Raw genomic sequence first — 19,968 nt, 5'->3', positions numbered from 1 at the left:
ATAAGCACCTAGCTCAAATAACTTAATGATCGTTGTCCCTACAAAGTCTGCCTAAGATAGAGGGAGTTAATTAACTGTCCCCACGACAAATGTCCATCATCACTAAGACTGAATGTGCAGTTTGAGCACTACCAAACACGACTGCTAAACAAAATCAAGTAATGGTTACATGTCAATCTCATTTGAAAAGTCAACATATATATACCTATCTGTAGAATACATGTATATCTGTATCCATATCAAGTCGATCTCAAATGCAAACATGCTTTCTTACAAGGATGAATATTGATGGTAACATTAATACAAAGTAGACAAACTTGGCTTTCTGAAAATGCCAAAGATGGGAATTGAGAAAATGCCAAATTGTTTGATTATTGAAGAAATGGAGAAATCATCTACAAGGGGTAAATCAAAGAAATGTTATGAGATGAAAAGAATTACAAGACAATAATTGAAGAAGAAAGAGGGATGACGGGGTACTGCCGATCATGGATCTCCTCTCTCTATCTCTCACAATCTCAACTTGAGCTTGTTGAGCTTTATAGAGGGATAAACTCCCTCTACAATTAGGCTTTATCTACTCCTTCAATTCTATCTTCAACTTCCGCATAGAGTTGTCGGAGCTTCTCAATGTTTTCCTCAGATGTATCCCAATACCCACGGCCGTTTGCCTCTAGGAATGTTTGAACGAGCTTCCGGAATGAGTTAGGGTTGGTATCAAGAAGCCTCTTTTGCATAGCCTCATCTGCAATGAACGTGGAGTTAGCTTCCTCATAAACCCAATTGTCCACCTGCCCAGAGGTAGCACTCCATCCCATCGTGTTAGTAAGTCTCTTCTCTATCTCCCTCACACCTTCATACCCACTTCTTAGCATGCCCTCATACCACTTAGGGTTGAGCATTTTCGTTCTTGCATCAAGACGCATAGTCTCAGCTAAGCTCCTCACCTGTGCATTCGCTGTGGTGGTATCGGCAATGTAAGAGCTCACTTTCTTCTTGTCTTTCCTTAGGTTTTGGACAAGTTTAGTTGGATCGGAATCGAAGTAGTGACTCACATCAGTTAGCGAGATCTCTGATGAATCGAGGTTTTGAAACGTTGCGTCAGCCGTGGCAAGGGCCATCTCAAAAACTTGTCTTTTCTCTTCCATTCCGCTGCCAGGTGCATCTGAGTTGAATGCAAATGATTTCCTCTTCAAATACATTTCTTGAAGTTGTTGCTCGCCTTCCCATGATGAGTTCTCCACAGCTAAGCTTATATTTGCCGAGTATGAACCTGATGCATTTGAAAATATACGAGTTGCTGCCTCCCTTAGTGGAATGCCAGCCTTCTCCGCTTGCTCTAAGGCATGTTTCCTTACAAAGTTCATCTCGGTTGGCTCATCTAGTTCCGCAACCATTTTCACAGCTCTATCAAGCAGATTCATCTGCAAAACAAGAGGACATAAAATAAGAACTCAGTTTATTTCAAAATTATAAATGGGGCACATTTCGTGGATGGAGAACAAACTGTCCATTCTTAATATGATCCTGAGGAGCTCATACACAAATGGGAAGCTTATAAAGGTTATACCCTAAAATCTAAAACCTTGACCCAAAACCTGAAGCAAGTATTTTTTTCCTGGGACACATTTTATGGATGAGACCGAATTGTTTGTTGTGTGATATGATCTTAGGAGGGGTCTCACACCAGAACAGGAATCTTTGAGTTAAAAATAAGGAACCTCAAGGATTCCCTGAATATAGATGATTGGGTGAATATTTATTTTACAAAATCCGTAAGTAATAGATATTGAGCTAACTCTTTTCCCGCTTCATTAAAGTTAGCATAGAGTTCGTAGTAAATTCCCGGTTTTCTTGTTAAAACCCATACCTGATTGATGAAGAGATCTCTGAAGACTCCAGAGCAATTCACAACCACATCTACTCTAGGTCGCCCTAATTCTTCAAGAGGCACAGGCTCCACCTTGTTGACACGTCCAAGGGCATCAGGCTTTGGTTCCACACCTAGCATCCACAACACTTGTGCAAGTGATTCACCATAAGTCTTTATGTTATCAGTTCCCCATAATACAAGTGCAATGGTCTCGGGGAATTTTCCTCCATTCTCTGTTTTTTGCCTTTCTAACAACCTATCTACCACTGTCTTTGCACATTGCATCGCAGCAACAGTCGGTATAGATTGTGGATCAAGGGCGTGAATGTTCTTTCCAGTGGGCAAAACTTTAGGGTTCCGGATCGGATCTCCACCAGGTCCAGGTTCTACATACTTCCCTTCTAATGCATCTTCCAAGCTTGAAACTTCATAATTGGCCACAACTTGTTTTAAGCACTCACCCAAGAACTCAAAGAGTGTTCTCATCTTCTCCCTACTAGCATTCTTGAATTGGGTTTTTTGAACCACAGAAACCCATGGGGCCTTCTTTGGAACAGCAAAGAGAGACCCTAGCTTGTCCATGACATTAACTACCTGACCATTCTTGTTAACTGTCTCCTCTACAAATGCTGTGATTGCAGCTCGGCACACATCCGTGACCTCTTTCGAAAGCTCAACATCCTCAAGAACTCCATTATTGTTGTTCCTGTAGATCTCCTCGATATCTCTGCCAATGGACTCAGCCAGAATTGTCGGCAGTCCAAAGATACCATCATCTGCCCTATCCAAGGCAGCAATGTTAACAAGAGTTGCTATTGCTTCCATTGCAGTTGGTGGCTCACCAATAATGTGCAGACCGCATGGTAAAAGCCTAGACTCAATCTCCATGATTTTTCCATATACTTTCCCAACTATCCCATCCCTCTCATCAGCGGTTAGCTCCGCCCCCTCTTCAGGAAGTTGTACATCTTTGTCAAGATTACATTGCCTTGCCGTACTTATAATACTGCTAACAATCTGTTCACCCCTACCTGAATCTTTCAAGGATTGGTAGGAGGATATCAGCTCGCTGAGTTGCTTCAGCCCTTTGTACAAACCCGCATTCTCTGCTGGAGGGGTAAGGTAACTAATAGTGTTAGCATAGCTCCGCCGCTTTGCAATAGTGGCCTCAGATGGGTTATTGGCAGCATAATAGTAGATGTTTGGAATATTTCCAATCAAGCTGTCTGGGTAGCAAACATCACTCATTCCAACTTGCTTTCCAGGCATGAACTCCAATGAGCCATGAGTTCCAAAATGGAGAAGTGCATCAGCTCCAAATATGTTCTCTACGAAAGTGTAATAGGCTGCAAATCCATGGTGAGGACTAGCAGATTTTGCAAAGAGCAACCTCATCGGATCGCCTTCATAGCCAAATGTGGGTTGTACGCCGATGAATATATTGCCAAATTGCTTACCATAAATGAGAAGATTTTGCCCATCAGAATTAAGATTACCAGGTGCTTTCCCCCAATTCTCCTCCAGTAATTTCGAGTACGGAGTAAGCCTTTCATATTCCCGGACTGGCATTTTGTATGCAATGTTCAAGTCAGGACTGTTAAACTTTGCTTCTTTGTCATGGATGATCTCCTCTATGAGACCTTGTGCTGTTTCAGGCAAACCCTCGACATTGTATCCATCTTTCTTCAGCCCTTTGAGCACACTGAATATTGAAGCAAATACATCAAGGTAGGCAGCAGTTCCCACGTTTCCTTTGTCAGGAGGAAAACTAAACACAGTGATAGCAAGCTTCTTCTCAGCCTGGAAAAAATATAAGCAGCAGTTATTCAATGTCCATAGCAGGTTAGTCAATATCTGTACAATATTACAGGATATCTAGAACCTATCCTAGTTTTTAGTCAGTATTCATACAACTTAATTCTATACCTCATTATCTGTACAATATTACAGGATATCTAGAACCTATCCTAATTTTTAGTCAGTATTCATACAACTTAATTCTATACCTTAGTTTTTGTCAACATCCATATAATTTAAAAGATCACTTGTAGTAGGCTAAAAGGAGTACATATACCTTAGTGGATGTTCAAGATCCATACAAAAGAAGCAACTATACAATACATTTTTGTCAAGATTCATACTATCTGACACGATTAGAATTATTGGACCTAAAAGTAGCAACTGTACCTTAGTTATCATTTTGTTAATGTCTATATAGTTTTACAAGATCATCAGTGCTTTCTTTTGTCAGAATTATTCTAGTAGCGAAGGAGAGTATCTAAGGGATCCATAGCAGGACATAAAGGATCACTAACTGAAGGGCCAAAAGAACAATCAACATACCTTTGTTTTCCTTTTGAGTTCAGCCCACCTGATAGCCCGGGTACATAGCTGCTCAACACGCTTATGTAAAGCATGCGATTTCCCTACATATAACCAGGATCCAAGTCACTCAAACAACAAAATATATCTTCTAACAAAATAACATGAAGCTTTCCTACATATGGCCGCCTGGAAGCCAAATTTTAAAATAGTGAATGGTCAAGAAAAAGAAACTTTCAACGAACCTGTCCGACCATCACGACCGGCAAATATAATGGGCTCAAGTCCTCCATCAAGTTCAGGAAGAGCAACCTGCAATGCCACTTGTACAGGATGCAATCCTAGGCTGCTACCTAACCAGTCATCAGTAGATTGGAACACAAGTGGGAGAGCTACAAGATACGGAACACCAAGGTTACGAAGAGCCTCAATCGCCCGAGGATGATCTTGACTAGCTGGACCGCCAACAAGAGCAAATCCTGTTAGAGAAACTACTGATTGCACCAATGGCTTCTTAGTTCCAGGATCACAGAAAAACCTCTGAACAGGCCCAGAGAAGTCAAGCCCTCCAGAGAAGATCGGAATCACTTTTGCACCCCTTGATTCCAACTCCATTACAACTGCGACATAGTGGCTATCATCACCTGTGACAATGTGGCTTCTCTGGCATATGAGTCCGATGACGGGTGCATCTTGGCTCTTAAGCTTTGCATTGGCATCTCTTCTTGTGCCATACCAATTCATGTACTCACCCACATCGTCGAACATCCGAGGGGCCATTGGATGCCAGATCCCAACATCAATGAAAGTGACAGGGTCATCGTAGTCGAGGCCAGTCGCCTTGAGAGCAGGAACATATGCTCCAGCTATCATCTTAAGGAAATTCTCGAGGTTGCTCGAGGATCCTCCTAGCCAAAACTGAAGGCTCATCACATATCTTCGAGCATCTTGTGCTTTATCAAGAGGTAGTAACTTCAACAACTTGGGTAGAGTGCGGACGATCTTCAGCAGATTCTCCTCAAAGTTACCATTTTTTTTCAAAGCTTTAAACAAAGAACTCTTCTTTGATTGCCCAAGTTGAGATAAATCGAACGTACCAAGCTTATTGAGCCTCATCACTTCAGGCATGGAAGGGAAGACAAGGATAGCATCCAGCCGTTCCCTTTCAACATCAACTACAGCTTTCACTTTTTGGGCAAGCTCCTCAACAAAGATGAGTGATCCTATGAAGATATTAGCTTCAGCCATATCTTTCTTGAACATCTCATAGTTGGCGCTATCTCTCAATTCTTCTAAAAGGTAGCCAACTAGTTCAAAATTCACTGATTTGCTTGTTCTATTGATGTTATTTGCGGCAGCAGAGAGTGAGGATTGATATTGTGCTTCCAAGACCACATATACAACTTTCACAACCGTTACATTAGGGTTTTTCCCTTGGGGAGAGACCCTTCTAACATCGGGACGAGTCTGTGTGAACATACCCTGGCCAATAACACTCTCTTCACCAGCAAGCACAGCTGACGTGGTCTATTTAGTGGAAAAGACATCATTACAATGTTAAAGTACTGAAAGAATCAAAAGATTGAAATGAAGAAATATGGAGAAGAAAGGATAGTTTCCTCATTATTTTATACCTGTCGGAAAGCTCGGCATCCGAGGCTAGATTTAGGAAGAAGGCGGTGTTCCTATACGTTCACATATAAAAGAGGAAGTTAGGTTCACTTCATGAGCTCAAAACAATGACAAAATGTTTGCTGTGATAACTTTTCAGCTCAAAAATGGCCTGTATAGTGTGGGCATTATTTTGACCTCAAAAATGAGCGAAATTTCTGAACTACAAGATTTATGAGCTCAAAAAACAACCCAGGTGCCTGAATTGCATGAACATTTAGAGCTAAAAAATGACCAATTTTTCTGAATTTTTTGAGCTTACGAGCTAAAAAAAATCGCCAATTTTTTTATTGAGTTCGAATAGCTCACCAGGGTGCCCATTAATAAATCCACATTGTTGGATTGACGCAAACCCTCATAGAATGCTCGAGAAATTCCTACAGGTAATAACAAAAGTAAAAGATAATTAGGGTTTACATAATGAGAGGTATGGGGGGGAGAGAAAACAAACAGGCAGAGTATTGGAGAGAAGGAGAGATCAACAGAGCATGAGAATGAATAGGCAGAGATTTGGAGAGAATAAGCAGAGATATAGAAACAGAGCATTAGGGAGGAACAGAGAAATAGAGAGAACACATAGAGAAAGAGAGAGAGAGAGAGAGAGAGAGAGAGAGAGAGAGAGAGAGAGAGAGAGATGTACCTGGTAGAGAAGACATGATGGGTCTAGAGTTCTGGCGATAGGGAACACAACACAGCTGATAGGATGGGGCCAGCACGGGCGCCATAGCTCGACGAAACAAAGCTCAGCCAAAAGAAAGAGGGAAACGCAGTGTTCTAGTTGGAGGCTCTGTAGAGAGAGACACAGAGCGGAGGGAGGGAGAGCAGAGAAGATGAAAGGAAATCGAAGAAGAAGAAATCGAAGAGGAAGAAATAGAGAGGAGGATGGATAGGGTCATACACGTGGCGTGTTCCCATTGGGCGGTCACTGGCTTGCTTCGTTCCTCTACCACCAACAAAATAAATATTAAATTTCACATTTTTCTTTCATTCTGTTTTGCTTCAGTAACTTTAGGTTTTTTTTGTTTTTGTTTTTTAATTTATTTGACAAGCAAAGACCATCAGAACCACACAAACCAAAAAAATATCCCCCACCCCAAAAGAACAAACTTTTCTAGTCCTAAGGTTTTGGACACCCTATGGGGGAGGACACACCCACACCCACACACTTCTCGTTGTTGGCCCTTCATCTGCCTCTCTAGTCTCATTCATTCATATGCCAGTAAAAAATAAATAACCAAATAAACACTATCAACCTCTCATCGTATTGGGCCTGCACCCCCTCCCCCCATCAATCTTTTGTTGCATCATGCTTGTACCACATCTTGTTTTCTCATCGTGTTGGCTCATGGTAAGCCATGTATATTGACCCGTACAAGTAAGTTTCATATCACTTATACAAAGGGAAAAAGGGGGGACGTAACTACTAAACACCCTTAGTTTTTTACATACTTAATGAATCCCCTCGCATTCTAAGAATTTACTATGATGAGTTTATCTTTTACTACATCTTATGATTATTCTTGTACAATACCCCACAAGTTAGGGGACATTTTTGTGCTTTGCCATTACCCTTTAAAATATGATGGTGTAGGATGTAGGGGTTTAACATGTAATCCTCTCCTCTAGATTAGACAACTTTAGATCTCTCTCTCTCTCTCTCTCTCTCTCTCTCTCTCTCTCTCTTATATATATATATGAGACCATATTTTTGTGTCTTGGTAATACCACCCTGCAATTAAGCCATTTTTAAGTAGCTCATACACAAATTTCATTAAGCTCGCCAATTTTCTATAATTGCCTTATGGAGTATAGATGTTCAATCCATGATGCTATTTCTCAAAAACAAAGTCACCAAGTCAACTAACTACATTTTTCTCATACATGTCTACCATCCAAAACCATTAGCTTCATGCAACTTAGTTCACATAAGCTTCAATTTGAGACAAGGCATTTAATTGAGGCAAAGGTGATGAGGCTAATTGACTATGCACATTTTGTTCTAAAAGTTTGAGAGTTCTGAGTATCACACGTTGGTATAATGTGATGCCTTTGATCACATTCAACTATGCTTTCCACATATCTTCAACCCAACCCCATAGTTGCACACATTTCTATCAAAGCCATAGTGTCCATCCGCGTTGAGAGAGTTGTTATGTATGCATAACTTAGGTGAAGGTCATCACTAATATTCACAAAACATAAGAGAAGGGTATTTTGAAAGGGATTAATGTGATATAGGGGGAATGCTATGAGCATGCACTATCATGATCATAAAAACGATGGATGGAGAATCTTTTAAATAGGCAGACCTATTCCAAGGGCTTGAAAATATGTGTACATAATAGGCCTAGCTACACACATAGACACATTACCCATAGACTCCGATGGTGAAACATGCAAGTGAAACATACAAGCTAAGCTTTCAGCGCCACGAACACTACCCATCCTAATATCTACCAATATTGGACAATGGTGGTAACTTTGCTAAATTTCAATGATTGCCATTTGAGAATGATCAAGAGGATTGGGTTCCTCCTATCCTATTTATTTAAATTTAATAGCTTAGAAAAAGGTTCTTAATAGCCGCTGCTAACTTTCACATGCATTTTTCTTGTCCCGTGGGGTCATCATGTTTGACCTATGACTAACATAATAAGATCTCTCTCTACAAGTTCTACACGTTAGATTAACAATAGAGGGGATTTACCTAATCTAGTATGTACTCCATTCATGTTTTGTTTTACAATCTTTAGATCTCCATAAGGAACCAATTTTCCATGCTGCGCTCCTTTCTAATAAGGGTTTAGTATAATATGAATATTAATACATACTGTCGGTAATCGAGAACAAATCAAAAGCCCCAAAAACGGTTCATAAATCATCTACAAATATTTTATCTCCATGGAATCCACCAAAAAAGAATACTATTATTGATTGAATTCGACTCGTTTGATGATTCGGCAACATAATAAACCAATGCCACTCAAACCATCAAAATGCAAAGCCTACAAAAGACAAAAGAGAGATAGACGCAGAGCCTCCAGCAAAAATCTAATAATAAAAAGCCTTAGATCTCATACAAGAGTCTTTCAAACTTCTCCATTTGGGGAGGTTCAAGGGCAATGTAGACATTGAGACCTTCTTGGGTGCCATTGGACAGGAGCAGAACAAATTCTACCATGGCATTGATGACAGGGCCAGCATAGACAGGCTTCCCAAAGCCGAAGTCGATTAGGAAGAAGGGGAGCTTCCACCATGCGGACAAGAAGATCCCGCCCGGAAGGTTCGGGACTCCGCCACCATGGACGGCACCAAAATCAATGGCCGACCGAATGTACTCATCGGTGAGGGTGTCAGCGGCCTCTTGTATCTTCTTCACGGCATAACCCAAGCTGCCTTCCTTCAGTGCCTTCGCAGGTACACTTGCAAATCCTGAGAGAATCGCATTCCCTGCAGGTTCCCCCAATGAAACAAAAAAAAATATGCTACCCGGTTATGCTTTGGTACATATCCGAACAAAATGCATCAAACAGAAACTCAAAGATGGAATTCATTCACACAATCTATGGACAAGATCAAGCTTCCAATTACACTAGATTCTGGACAAAAAGATCACGCAGAGGTTCTTCCGGTTCCACAAATGGAGAGACAGAGGTAGGGATAGGGAGGGGTGTGGAGAGAACAAATTACCCACAAATCCAGCAGGAAGCGGGGGCTGGACTCGCTTCCGGATATCAACAGCAAACAGAGCTTTGGCAGGGGTGGATTCATCCGAGTTGCCTGTGTCGATGGCTTTCGTGCGTGCTTGCCACACGTGCGCAGCGATGGCGTCGAAAGATGAGCACTTGGTAACATGAACGGACCCATAGCCATCACCATTAGTATCACCGTTAACGGCATCTTTATCGCGGGGCTTCGTCAAGGCAGCTTGCTTCAGCTTGTTGAGCATGTCTGCAGAAACAGGGAAGCTCTTGAAGACGTGGGACTGTGAGAGCTTCATGGCAGAGAAGTCGAGGTCTGCAAGGTCGGCGGTGGTGAATGGGTTATCCTTGGGGATGTCGCAGGGCTTGATGACCTCCGGGTGTTGGAATGAGACTCGAGGAGGGTTTCGGGGCATGAGGAGAGCTCGGTCATGGGGCCTCGGCTCGAGAACCAGCCCATCTCCCCTGCACAGAGACGCAAAGTTCATGACGAACTCCAAGGCACCTTGCCCGTCGAAAACAGCATGATTCATGGAGAAACCGATGGTGAAGCCACCACACTTGAACTCTGTTACCTGCAAAACAATCAATCATGGTTATATTTACTTCTCATGTCAGAGCAACTGTGTGTGGTGTGGCCAAGTACTCGGAAAAAACGAACGAACGACAAGAGACGGAGATGGAGGTTACACGGAGGAACCATAGGACGCATAACTTCTCAGAGTGAGTGGAGATCAGTTTGCTCCTAGAGAAGCAATGGCTAAACTACGTACATATAGCTCCGAGGAGCTTCCATGGATTTCTGAGAGAATTGTGGAGGAGAAGAAAGATTGGGAACTAAGTATATATGTATAGCCCTCTCACAGTCCCATGAATCTACGTATATATGTAAATACTTTTTTTACCTGCATCATGAGGAGGGGGGCGTCTGTCATCTTGGCAGCGCCGGCGTTCTGCAGAGGTGGCTGCAGGACCAAGCCACGAAATGCAGGGTTAGGGAATGTGACGTCTCCGAGGTCGGCCATAGCTAGCTCGCAGGAGGCCGAGGCAAAGACGGCTCCCTGCCTCCCACAATCCAGCTCTAACATCCCATTGCTGGGGTTCTGAGCTAGCCTCCCCGCAAGGAAATGATAAGGGACGAGTATCTCCGAGAGGGCTTGGCGAAGCTTGGGGACGAGCTCGTGGCGATGGTGGCAACCTTCGATAGGCTTAGGATAGAAGTAGACTGTGTCCACGACGTAGGCAAGGCAGTGGTCGATCAGAGAGAGCGGGATGGGAGTCGAGTCTGTGTTTTGAGATGGAAGGATGGTTTCGATGGGAGATAATTTGAGAGGGAGAGGGGATGGTGAAGCTTCACCTTGAGAGCCCATGGAGACAGCGATGGAAAAGATGGTTCTCTAGATTTCAGTTAGAGATGATCGCAAGCCTGTGCAGTGCTTCACACTGTGAGGCTATGGCGATGGTGATGAAGATGATAGGCGAATGCGCATACGGCGAGCGGTGAGTTAAAGGGGGCGTTAGCTTCCTTCGATATTCTGTGTGATGAGCGATGGCGATGGCCAGCTCTCTCAGAGTCTTTCTCTGATCTGTCTCTCTGTCGCCTGCTCCTTTGTTTTTTGGTTTGAATTTATTTGATTTTTTCTCACCTAACCAGTCGCCGCGAAAATAATGGAATGTCGCCAAAATTATTTCGAATCAAATAAATACGTAAATACGTAGTTTATGGAGTTATCCTCCGTCAACGTCGTCGTCGGTGTTCTGTAAACCCTAGGGCCTAAACCCTAAACCCTCAAACCCGGCCACGTCCATCCGTCCGTCCGTCCGTCTAGACCCAGTGGGTGGGGATCTCGTTGACACGTTCCGAGTCCCTAATCCTTTCACATGTCTCCCGCCACGCCATCCTTAATCTCCACGCCATGGGACTCCACAATAGTTTGCTTGCTTGATCTACGAGAAAATGAAGTGAAATGGAACGATTAAACTACGTGGCATCATCCTCGCTTCATTAGTAGGTCCATTTTTATCGAAAGCTTGACGGAACTCTATATGGCAATGAGGAAACCAAAACAAATTACTCCTACATATCTATTCACTACTATTCTCGTTGTGGCGTGGCATTTTATGAAAGTGAACTACAACGATACTTGATTATGAGACCTTAAAAGATTGCAGTGTGTTCGTAGAGATGTAATTTCATAGCTTTTGAAAATATCCGTCCTAGATCGATCCATGTTGGAAATGTCTTGAGGCCAATGGAAGTACATAGTGTGCCAAACAATGATCTTCGTGATTAAGCAATGGTTGTTGGTTGATCTATCTTATTCATGACCCCCCCCCCCTCCAAGTCTATTATGTAGGATTCTGAATACAATGTATAGGGTTGTTCTTTATTGATATATCAACCTCGACCATAACGCACTTGTGTGTTAGCTTGTTGTTAACACACTTTATTTGATGTAAAATTCCACCGTTGCCCTATTAGTGTAAGAGGAGATGCCTTAGCATTAATGAGATGGATACTTGAGATATCCCACTCACTCTCCCATTCATGATATTGATTGATTGATTCAAACTTTTACATGTACTTGCACATTTGTCTCGTACAAACCAAACTGAACAGAATTTATTGTCTTTCGGTATATAATCTCTATCTCTAACTCTCTCTTACAACAAGCAAAAACAAAAATATATGCCCATATATCTTACTTCTTCTATTCTACTCCATGGAACTATTTAATTCGCAATTTGGCTGGCCATTCTAGTGGTATCTTCTGGAATTCGTGGGATGATTATATATTGTGGATTTTCCTAATTGTGGACCATGGGTTTCCTTGTACCATCATTTCTAGCTTCCCAGAAAAGAAAGAGGCATTGATAACCATAAAAAGAATAAGTTGGTCGAATGATTCTCCAATAATTTAGAGTTTCCACATATACATTAGAACTTGAAATGGTCGGAGGAGTGATGCTTGTCTTCGTAATCAAGTAGAATGCTAAAAGTTCTCCAACCATTTTTATTTCTTTCTCCTCGTTCTCTTTTGTTATTAGGAATAACAAACTCAAACATCTTCTTCTTTTTTAAACATATCCTTCCATTAGTTTAAAAAAACCATATCAGTTACAAAATACAAAATGATGGAAAGGAGATGATTATCCTTCCCCAACCCGTCTTGAATAAGACAATTGCTAGCCATGAATCCTTCTTTCAATAGACTTTATTGAACACTTCCTCAATAGTTGAAACATACCATGAATTTGCATATGTTCAAACCAAATCAATCTTCCTTATCATGTTCATATTCAACATCTCCCGATACCACCTTTGGGTCATCACATGCATCCAATATACCCCCACATATACAATGACCAAGCATCCTCTATTTCCATATTCAACGTAAAACTCAATCAAAGCATTATGGTATAGAGGTCATTTTGTATGCCTCAATCCATGATTCCAACATGTATGAACATGCCATCATGTACAACCATGCGATCAACACCCACTTTGAGGGATCTCGGTCCTTCGAACAATTTATATGCATCTAATAACCTTCCACATGTTGCGTGCACATCAACAGTGCTTCATGACACCATCCATCACATAAAAAGAAATGGACTTCTTCCGAATCATACATAAGAGCATCCCCCTCCACCTATTTCAATGACTCCATCCATCTCATCTTTGATATCCATTTCCATTATTTTCACAAGTTTCACGAAAGTAACCTCCAAAGAGGCATTGTTATGTCCTTTACATATCTCGTGGTAGATCAAGCAATTACATATGTGATGCTCTTTCACCTTGATAACAATATTTCCAAAATCTACTCCTCCAAGGTGGTTTCTCAAATGTATCCACTAGCGTTGGTATTTGATTGATGATAGGAGGCTTAAAGTTGTTGAATTGCCTTGACAATAACAAGGAGTAAGTGGGTGCCCATATAAGAAGAGAGTCAAATAAACAACATATTCCCATAAGTTAATGCCCCATAGGTATGCATTCCCCATTCTAACAAATTACTTTGTTTTTAAGTAGAGTGATATTGTAGTCCATGCCAAAATATTCTCATGTGTAGCCTCTTCAAAGCTTTCTTGGCATACATAACAGGTCAACCATTGGTTTCAATTCATGAATGCCTAGCTCGAAGAGAGGGGCAAGGCGGATTGTTTTGAGTGTTGGAATATGAAGGGTGAATTTATACTAGAAGACTTCGTACCCTTCCATTCATCCAAATAGTTAGGTCAATTAACATTTTGGCACTTGCAATAAATGGTAAAGTTATTACACGCGAGTGAATAATCATATTATAAATGTCAGAAATCACATGCTTATTCAATGAGAAAATATGAGTTACTATTTTTCAAAAAGAAAAATAACTCCACCCCGTAGTCACCGTTGGCGAAAGCCCTCTTCAAACAATACAAATAGGTACATATTAATTAGGCTCAACGTAAACTGAATAAAGTGAAACTAGACACCCATCTTGTAATTCTACCCCTACAACAATGGTTTTTTTTAATTATTTGATCCATTGCATAGCAACTTGTATGTGTGTAAGTGGGTGGATTTTAGAGGGTGACATACAGGAGTAGACATGTCATGTTGATTCACAGGTGCACAATGTTTATCTTCGTAATGCGAGAAACATAGATAAAATGTGAACCTTCACGAATTTCATTTAACATCACCATGCATAGTAAAATACAAATGTTACTCACTGCATTTAAACCTTGATGTTTTTTGTCTTCTTGCTATTTACTGCTTGGCAATGTGTTATTATTGTTTATTTAATTTTGTCGGTGAAATTGGATAGTAATGGACTTATTTATAGTCATTTAAAGTTTAAACCTGTCGTTACTCAATCTCCCCAGAAGTTCAGCAAATAATCTATGTGAATTATGGAAATGATCGAAATCTTACACGAATTGCTCTCTCCCAAAAAACTTCACCGAATAAGCTATGTGAATTTTGGAAATGATCAAAATATTATTCTTTTAACGTAAACTACTTAAAACCAAATCAGTGCAATTAATGTGCTATCACTTCATAAAAAACATACCTCCTAAGTACAATGCTACCCAATATAAATTAATTTAATTATCTCGTAAAGCTTGATTAGCTGAGTCCAATGATCAATGAGAATCATCCTATCAGCCAAATTTCCTAGGAGAATGGTTATTGGTTTTGTATATTTAATTAATTTGTTTCATGAACATTCTGATATTTATATTTTCATAAATTAATGAAACAATAGTACAAGGCTAGAAGAATAAACGTAACATAAGCAAAACATGTTGAAAGATGACCAAATAAACAACACACCGACCTCGAGGTATTGTAAGAGTCTCTCAAACTTGTCATATGTGATGGTCCAAGAAGCATGCAAATAGACATCGAGCTCTTCTTTGGCTCTGATTGAGCTTCCTGGTACCAGATCACATACCTAAAATGCAACAATGGGTGGGATAGATAGTTAAGTGTTGAGACATAGACCGATGGTTCTATGGTCATGTAAGTGGCTTACTAGTTCGAACAATCTACACATAAGCCACAAGGTTCTATGGTCATGTAAGTGGCTTACTAGCTCGAACAATCTACACATAAGCCACATGGTTCTTGGTTATTTAGGCCAACCAAGACAACCTTATTAACTCTTTCTGCCATTATACACTGGGCGACCAATCATGGGATTATTTGCCTGACAAGTGTCTCCCTAAAGAAGACTGAGACCTGTGAGTTTAGGGTTTAGGGTTTTAGGCTTCTGTAAATAAATCTCAGAAGCCCCACCTCTAATTTCCGAGTTCTTTTCCTTCATTTCCTCCAGGAAGGAGGACCCCATGGAGACGGATGCTTCATTTGCTAGTGTGCCTTCTCCACACAGATTCTTCCCTGAGAATGGTGGTTCAGAAATCCTAGGAGCTTGTGGAGTTAATTATGCAGAGTAAGGCGTGCCTGCTTCTCCTACCAAAAGGCCTACGAGCAGTGAGACGAGGAAGGATTCTTCTGCGTTTAATAATAATGATGACAGCGGAAGCGGCTCCCCCGGGGGAACTCATCATATTCAAAGGTGAATCATGGCAAGAAGAGGACTCCTTTGCAAAGGAGGAGAATACTTTTCATGGTGAAATGGCCAAGAATAAATGATTACGAAATAAGAATGAAAATCAAATTGGCAGAGATTCTTTTGGAAGAAGCTATCACCAGGAGAAACTTTTCCAATATGGACATGATATTCAATATGGTTTTCCAATGGGTTAAATGTAAATTTAAACTCCTCGAGGAGTTGAGGAGGTAATAACGGATATAGGACTTGATGATTATTTGTAAATATGCAATAAAGACTCTCTAATCAATATGAATAGAGGCTTGATATTCCATATGTATGTCAAAATATGTGTTTTGAAGATCATAAAGTTCAAACAACTTGACAAAAGCAATGAAAAAAAGAAAAGGCACGTAAAGAAGCTACACAAAACACATGCAATGAAATAGGGCCACTTGATGATTTATTGAACAATATGGAAAAGGCGGAGGATGAGATATCTATCCGTATAGGAAGAGTTAAATGAAAGTGTTAAAAAATATAGAGATAATTGTCAGATTTCTTGTAGATTAACACATGCATATGATCTCTTTTGAGTTCAATTCTCTTGTAGATTGCGTATTTGCAGTACAAAATTCAGCATGAAAGCATTTCCCTGAATGAAAGCAATTGGTCAGAGATATTAAGCAACTAGAGATAAAATGAAACAACATTTGTGTGACTGGGGCTTTGCAACTCGACAGCCTTGAATCAAAGCAAGATTCAGTGAGGAAGTCTTATTTTTCAGAAGAAAAGTTGTTATGTGCTTGCCTTCATTGCAATTATTGGAATTGTATTCTTGTATTTTAGGTTCTTTTTCAAGAACTGGATATATTGAGGAATGAGCAATTCAAAGCAAGGGCTGAATGTGTACCTATCGAAAAAACTACAAAATTGAACTTGAAAATGATGGAAATCGTGAATCAGTTGGAAAATGCCATGCATTGTCAACATGAAGCCCATGCTAAAGGTAAAGAATTGAAACAGGTCGCTTGTGGAAAAGGTCGTATCTTCTCTTCTCAGACAATGCTTTTGGTTCCATATCAAAAGCTTTTGGGTACATAAATAGATTGATAGAGGGACAGACAAACAGATACACTTGATTATCTAGATTCTTATTATCTTCCTTGAGAATGAGGCTAAAAACTAGTGTAGAGCCCCAAGGGACATACACCTATGTCTCCTCTTGTAGAAGAGGATGCAGAAAAATAAGAAGAGGATCTAGGGAGTGGTGGTGGTGGCTACGAGTGCATTTTATAATTTCTGCAAAATTATACTATATAATGCCGATATTCTTTAAATAAAAGAGCCTGTCTATGTTATGCTATCTTACTTCAAATTTGTTTATTTTTCCATATTGATGAATTTTACAAACTCAAATATGCACTGAAATGTATTTTTTCTTTCATCACATTATTGATGTTATATATTCTAGTAATATCTTGTGTGCTTGCCATTTATTATCTAAGGAATTTGATTGTTATTATAAGCTGATATAAACATTATAAATCAGATGTGTAAGCATAAAAATGTAGGGAGCGTGGAATGTGTAAATGTTCAGATGTTAAAGAAGAATTTGTACGTCATCGTGAAATTATTAACAAACGTGCAATATTAGTTATTTAGAAACACATTTAATATTGCTTTTAATACTCAATACTGATTTTGATTTGCAGAATGCCGAGCTCTATAAAAATTGTAGAAAATGCAGGGATCTTAGATTAACTCTCACACAGCAAGATCACCTAGAAGACTTAAGGAAATATCAGTTGATTAGGAAAAACGAGTTTATGATTACAAAGATGTAGAATGGTTTATATAACCAATATCTACAGGTTGCTGCAAAGCCAACAGTTACTTAACTAGGTTCATACTATTCTAAGTATGCTCACACCCAGCAGTTACTTAATGAGGTTCATATAAGTATGTTCAGACCAAAGCTTTCATACGATACACATTAAGTGTAACAAAAGTAGGGTTGACATTAGAAAGACAGTAGTATTTGCGTTGATGAAGAAATTTGGTGATCTGGAGGTTCTATGCCTTAAACATGTAAATTTGTTCATTAAACTTGATCTCATTTATTGTTGTGATTGCTTAGTTTTTTACTTTATAAAAAATATTGTTATGACAATGGTTTAAGATACAATGCAAATGCCTGCAGCCTATCCCTCCCCACATCTCTCTTTTTTCAAATCTTATTTGTTTTTATTAATATTCTCACGTATTGATTCAGTTTATCAAAATTTGGGTCCGTATACCTTCACAAGGGATGTAAAGATATGAGTTTTTCGTCTTTTTTTTGCCTCCATTTCACTGTCACTTCCTTCCATTTCCTTCCAATGGCATCTATTATGTTTTGAGAGTTCCCCTTTCCCCAGGAACATCATTTGTGTTAAACACTCTTATGACTGAGGTCACATAATATTAAACTCTCTTTCTCTTCATTAATTCAGGTTGCAGATGTGCTGACATATTGGAATAACAATGTGGATTTCAGGGAAATGTACTTAAAAACCAAGGAGCAAAGCAACTTAGATGGAAGGCCATTCCTGATGAGGAACCAGTAACGTTTATAAACTAGCTGGATATCACAATTTGATGGGTCCTCATAAGGATGATGAATATTTACAAGTAGAAAGTGAAAGTAGTTTAGATAATCACAGCTATTTAAAGACATTTCTGATAGAGTTATGCGATCAAGAAGACTCAGAGGGCAAGACAATGATGATGCATGAATTTTTTATTCAGGTAAGGGAGATTATGTAGCTGGATCAACACAACAAATTATTCGGAAGCTGGACAATAGCGAATTGTTACCTACTGACGATGATGCTGATGAAGTTATTACAAGTATCTTGGTGATTTGAAATGTGAAAATGATTGCAGAAAATCAAGGCAGTGAAAAAAGCAGAAAGGAAAGAGAAGGTAAGAATGAAATCCCCCACCCCCCATTTTACAGTGAAAGGCAGTGGTTCTTCAAACGATTTTGGAATTTGATGCAATCTCATGACTATGTTGTACAATATGATTTAAACTCTCTCATTTGGGTTGGTTCCCAATTGTACTACACATTGTGTTTTAGTTGAATGAAGACAGAATTACTGTTGTAGATAATTTGGGTGGTCCTTCAAATGATTTTGGAATTTGATGTAATTTCATGACTATGTTGTACAATGTGATTTAACTCTCTCATTTGGGTTGTTCCTCAAATTTAGAATTTGGTGCAATTTCATTACTACGTAGTACAACATGATTTGAACTATCTCGTAATTTGGAGATGCTGCTTCTTTGATTTAGAGTTGCAACTAATGTGAGTTTTATTGCAACGGAGCCTTAGTTCTATACAATGTTTTGACAATTACACTTGTGAGCTGAAAAACAAAAATCTCTATTTGGTGATGGTTACATGATATTGATACAAGAGTGGCAGTTCTGTCATTGTAATAAGTGATTTCAAGGTATTCCTGAAGTATTTAAAACTATGTTTTTGGCTATGCAAGTTAAAACATTCTCCATTGCAACTGACCATTGTTTGGTGATGGTTACATGATTTGATACAAGAGTGGCAGTTCTGACATTGCAATGAGTGATTTCAAGATATTCATGAAGTATTTAAAAACTATGTTGTTGGTTATGCAAGTTAAAACATTCTCCATTGCAACTGGCTAATATTGTTTTAGAGCCAAATAGATGACGCTTGCCTACACGCCTGTTTGATTTGTCCCCATCTACACCATTAAATGTCTGGTGCCTTATGGTTCTCGGCTATATTACCATGTTCTGACCCAAGTGAGCTGTCATTCGTGTGTACTTCCTAAATTAAAATCTCAGAGAATACAGCATATATTCATCATATTGAACAGTTCTATGATAACCAAGTGTACACAGCATAGCATAGCACACCGATCTCGATCTTGCAATGGGGATCTTCAAGAGTTAAGTAATAATCCAGATCATGCTAATACTCATTTTCAACTCATACATTACTTTAAACTTGCAAATGATAATCTTTAAAGTCCATATCGATGAACACCCTCCAAATTTGGAATGTTCATCGCATTTTACATGTTTCCAAGTTACAGTTCCTAATAGTGAATGTATTTGCAATAGAGACATTGGAATGAGATATGGTTTCAATCTGAAATTAAACTCTCAGAGGATACAGCATATACTCATCATATTGAACATTTCTGCACACGGCATAGCATACGGATCTTGATCTTGCAATGGTGATCTTCAAGAGTAAAGTAGTAATCCACATCATGCTAATACACATTTTCAACTCACACACTGCTTTAAAATTGCACATGATAAT

General features: G+C 39.6%; 2 protein-coding genes and 1 long non-coding RNA gene across 4 annotated transcripts; 1 reads left to right on the top strand and 2 right to left on the bottom strand.

Moving 5' to 3' along the window:
• Window positions 1-347: 347 nt before the first annotated feature.
• GUN5 (magnesium-chelatase subunit chlH, chloroplast, putative / Mg-protoporphyrin IX chelatase, putative (CHLH)) lies at window positions 348-6,680 on the bottom strand. Its single transcript, XM_087336472.1, has 7 exons — window positions 6,507-6,680; window positions 6,176-6,243; window positions 5,830-5,880; window positions 4,441-5,722; window positions 4,217-4,299; window positions 1,871-3,673; window positions 348-1,424 (listed from the first exon to the last, which is right to left on the bottom strand). The coding sequence occupies exons 1-7, from the start codon at window positions 6,589-6,591 to the stop codon at window positions 567-569; spliced, it is 4,230 nt and encodes a 1,409-aa protein (XP_087192598.1). The 5' UTR covers window positions 6,592-6,680; the 3' UTR covers window positions 348-566.
• Window positions 6,681-8,774: 2,094 nt separating this feature from the next.
• LOC147870055 (acyltransferase GLAUCE-like) lies at window positions 8,775-11,003 on the bottom strand. The gene is made up of 3 exons (XM_087336460.1): window positions 10,473-11,003; window positions 9,557-10,142; window positions 8,775-9,316 (listed from the first exon to the last, which is right to left on the bottom strand). Exons 1-3 carry the CDS (start codon window positions 10,935-10,937, stop codon window positions 8,934-8,936), a joined length of 1,434 nt encoding a protein of 477 aa, XP_087192586.1. The 5' UTR covers window positions 10,938-11,003; the 3' UTR covers window positions 8,775-8,933.
• A 4,380-nt stretch (window positions 11,004-15,383) lies between these two features.
• On the top strand, window positions 15,384-18,618 carry LOC147870054 (uncharacterized). Of its 2 annotated transcripts, none has more exons than XR_015531670.1 (4): window positions 15,384-15,859; window positions 16,240-16,376; window positions 16,461-16,653; window positions 18,114-18,618. It is a non-coding gene; the product is annotated as an uncharacterized LOC147870054 (long non-coding RNA). The 2 variants fall into 2 exon arrangements; XR_015531669.1 differs by having other exon boundaries at window positions 15,385-15,859; window positions 18,407-18,618.
• Window positions 18,619-19,968: the final 1,350 nt, after the last annotated feature.

The sequence above is a fragment of the Azolla caroliniana genome, unplaced genomic scaffold (assembly GCF_043228905.1).
Source record: "Azolla caroliniana isolate FFs.n. ecotype wild unplaced genomic scaffold, voAzoCaro1.0.p SCAF_1, whole genome shotgun sequence".
NCBI classification, from domain to species: Eukaryota; Viridiplantae; Streptophyta; class Polypodiopsida; order Salviniales; family Salviniaceae; genus Azolla; species Azolla caroliniana.
The sequence above is the reverse complement of the archived record's forward strand: the minus strand, read 5'-3'. Positions and strand labels throughout refer to the sequence as shown.

Bases quoted from the DNA above. Each gene is read 5' to 3' on its own strand.
- GUN5 (XM_087336472.1), bottom strand. From the start codon at position 6,591: ATGGCGCCCGTGCTGGCCCCATCCTATCAGCTGTGTTGTGTTCCCTAT. The intron at 3,674-4,216 runs GTATGTTGATTG...TATTTTTTCCAG, and splicing joins AACTCAAAAGGAAAACAAAG to GCTGAGAAGAAGCTTGCTAT. The intron at 1,425-1,870 runs GTATGGGTTTTA...CTTGTTTTGCAG, and splicing joins GAGATCTCTTCATCAATCAG to ATGAATCTGCTTGATAGAGC.
- LOC147870055 (XM_087336460.1), bottom strand. From the start codon at position 10,937: ATGGGCTCTCAAGGTGAAGCTTCACCATCCCCTCTCCCTCTCAAATTA. The intron at 10,143-10,472 runs GTAAAAAAAGTA...ATTGTTTTGCAG, and splicing joins CCCCCCTCCTCATGATGCAG to GTAACAGAGTTCAAGTGTGG. The intron at 9,317-9,556 runs GTAATTTGTTCT...GGGAACCTGCAG, and splicing joins GCTTCCTGCTGGATTTGTGG to GGAATGCGATTCTCTCAGGA.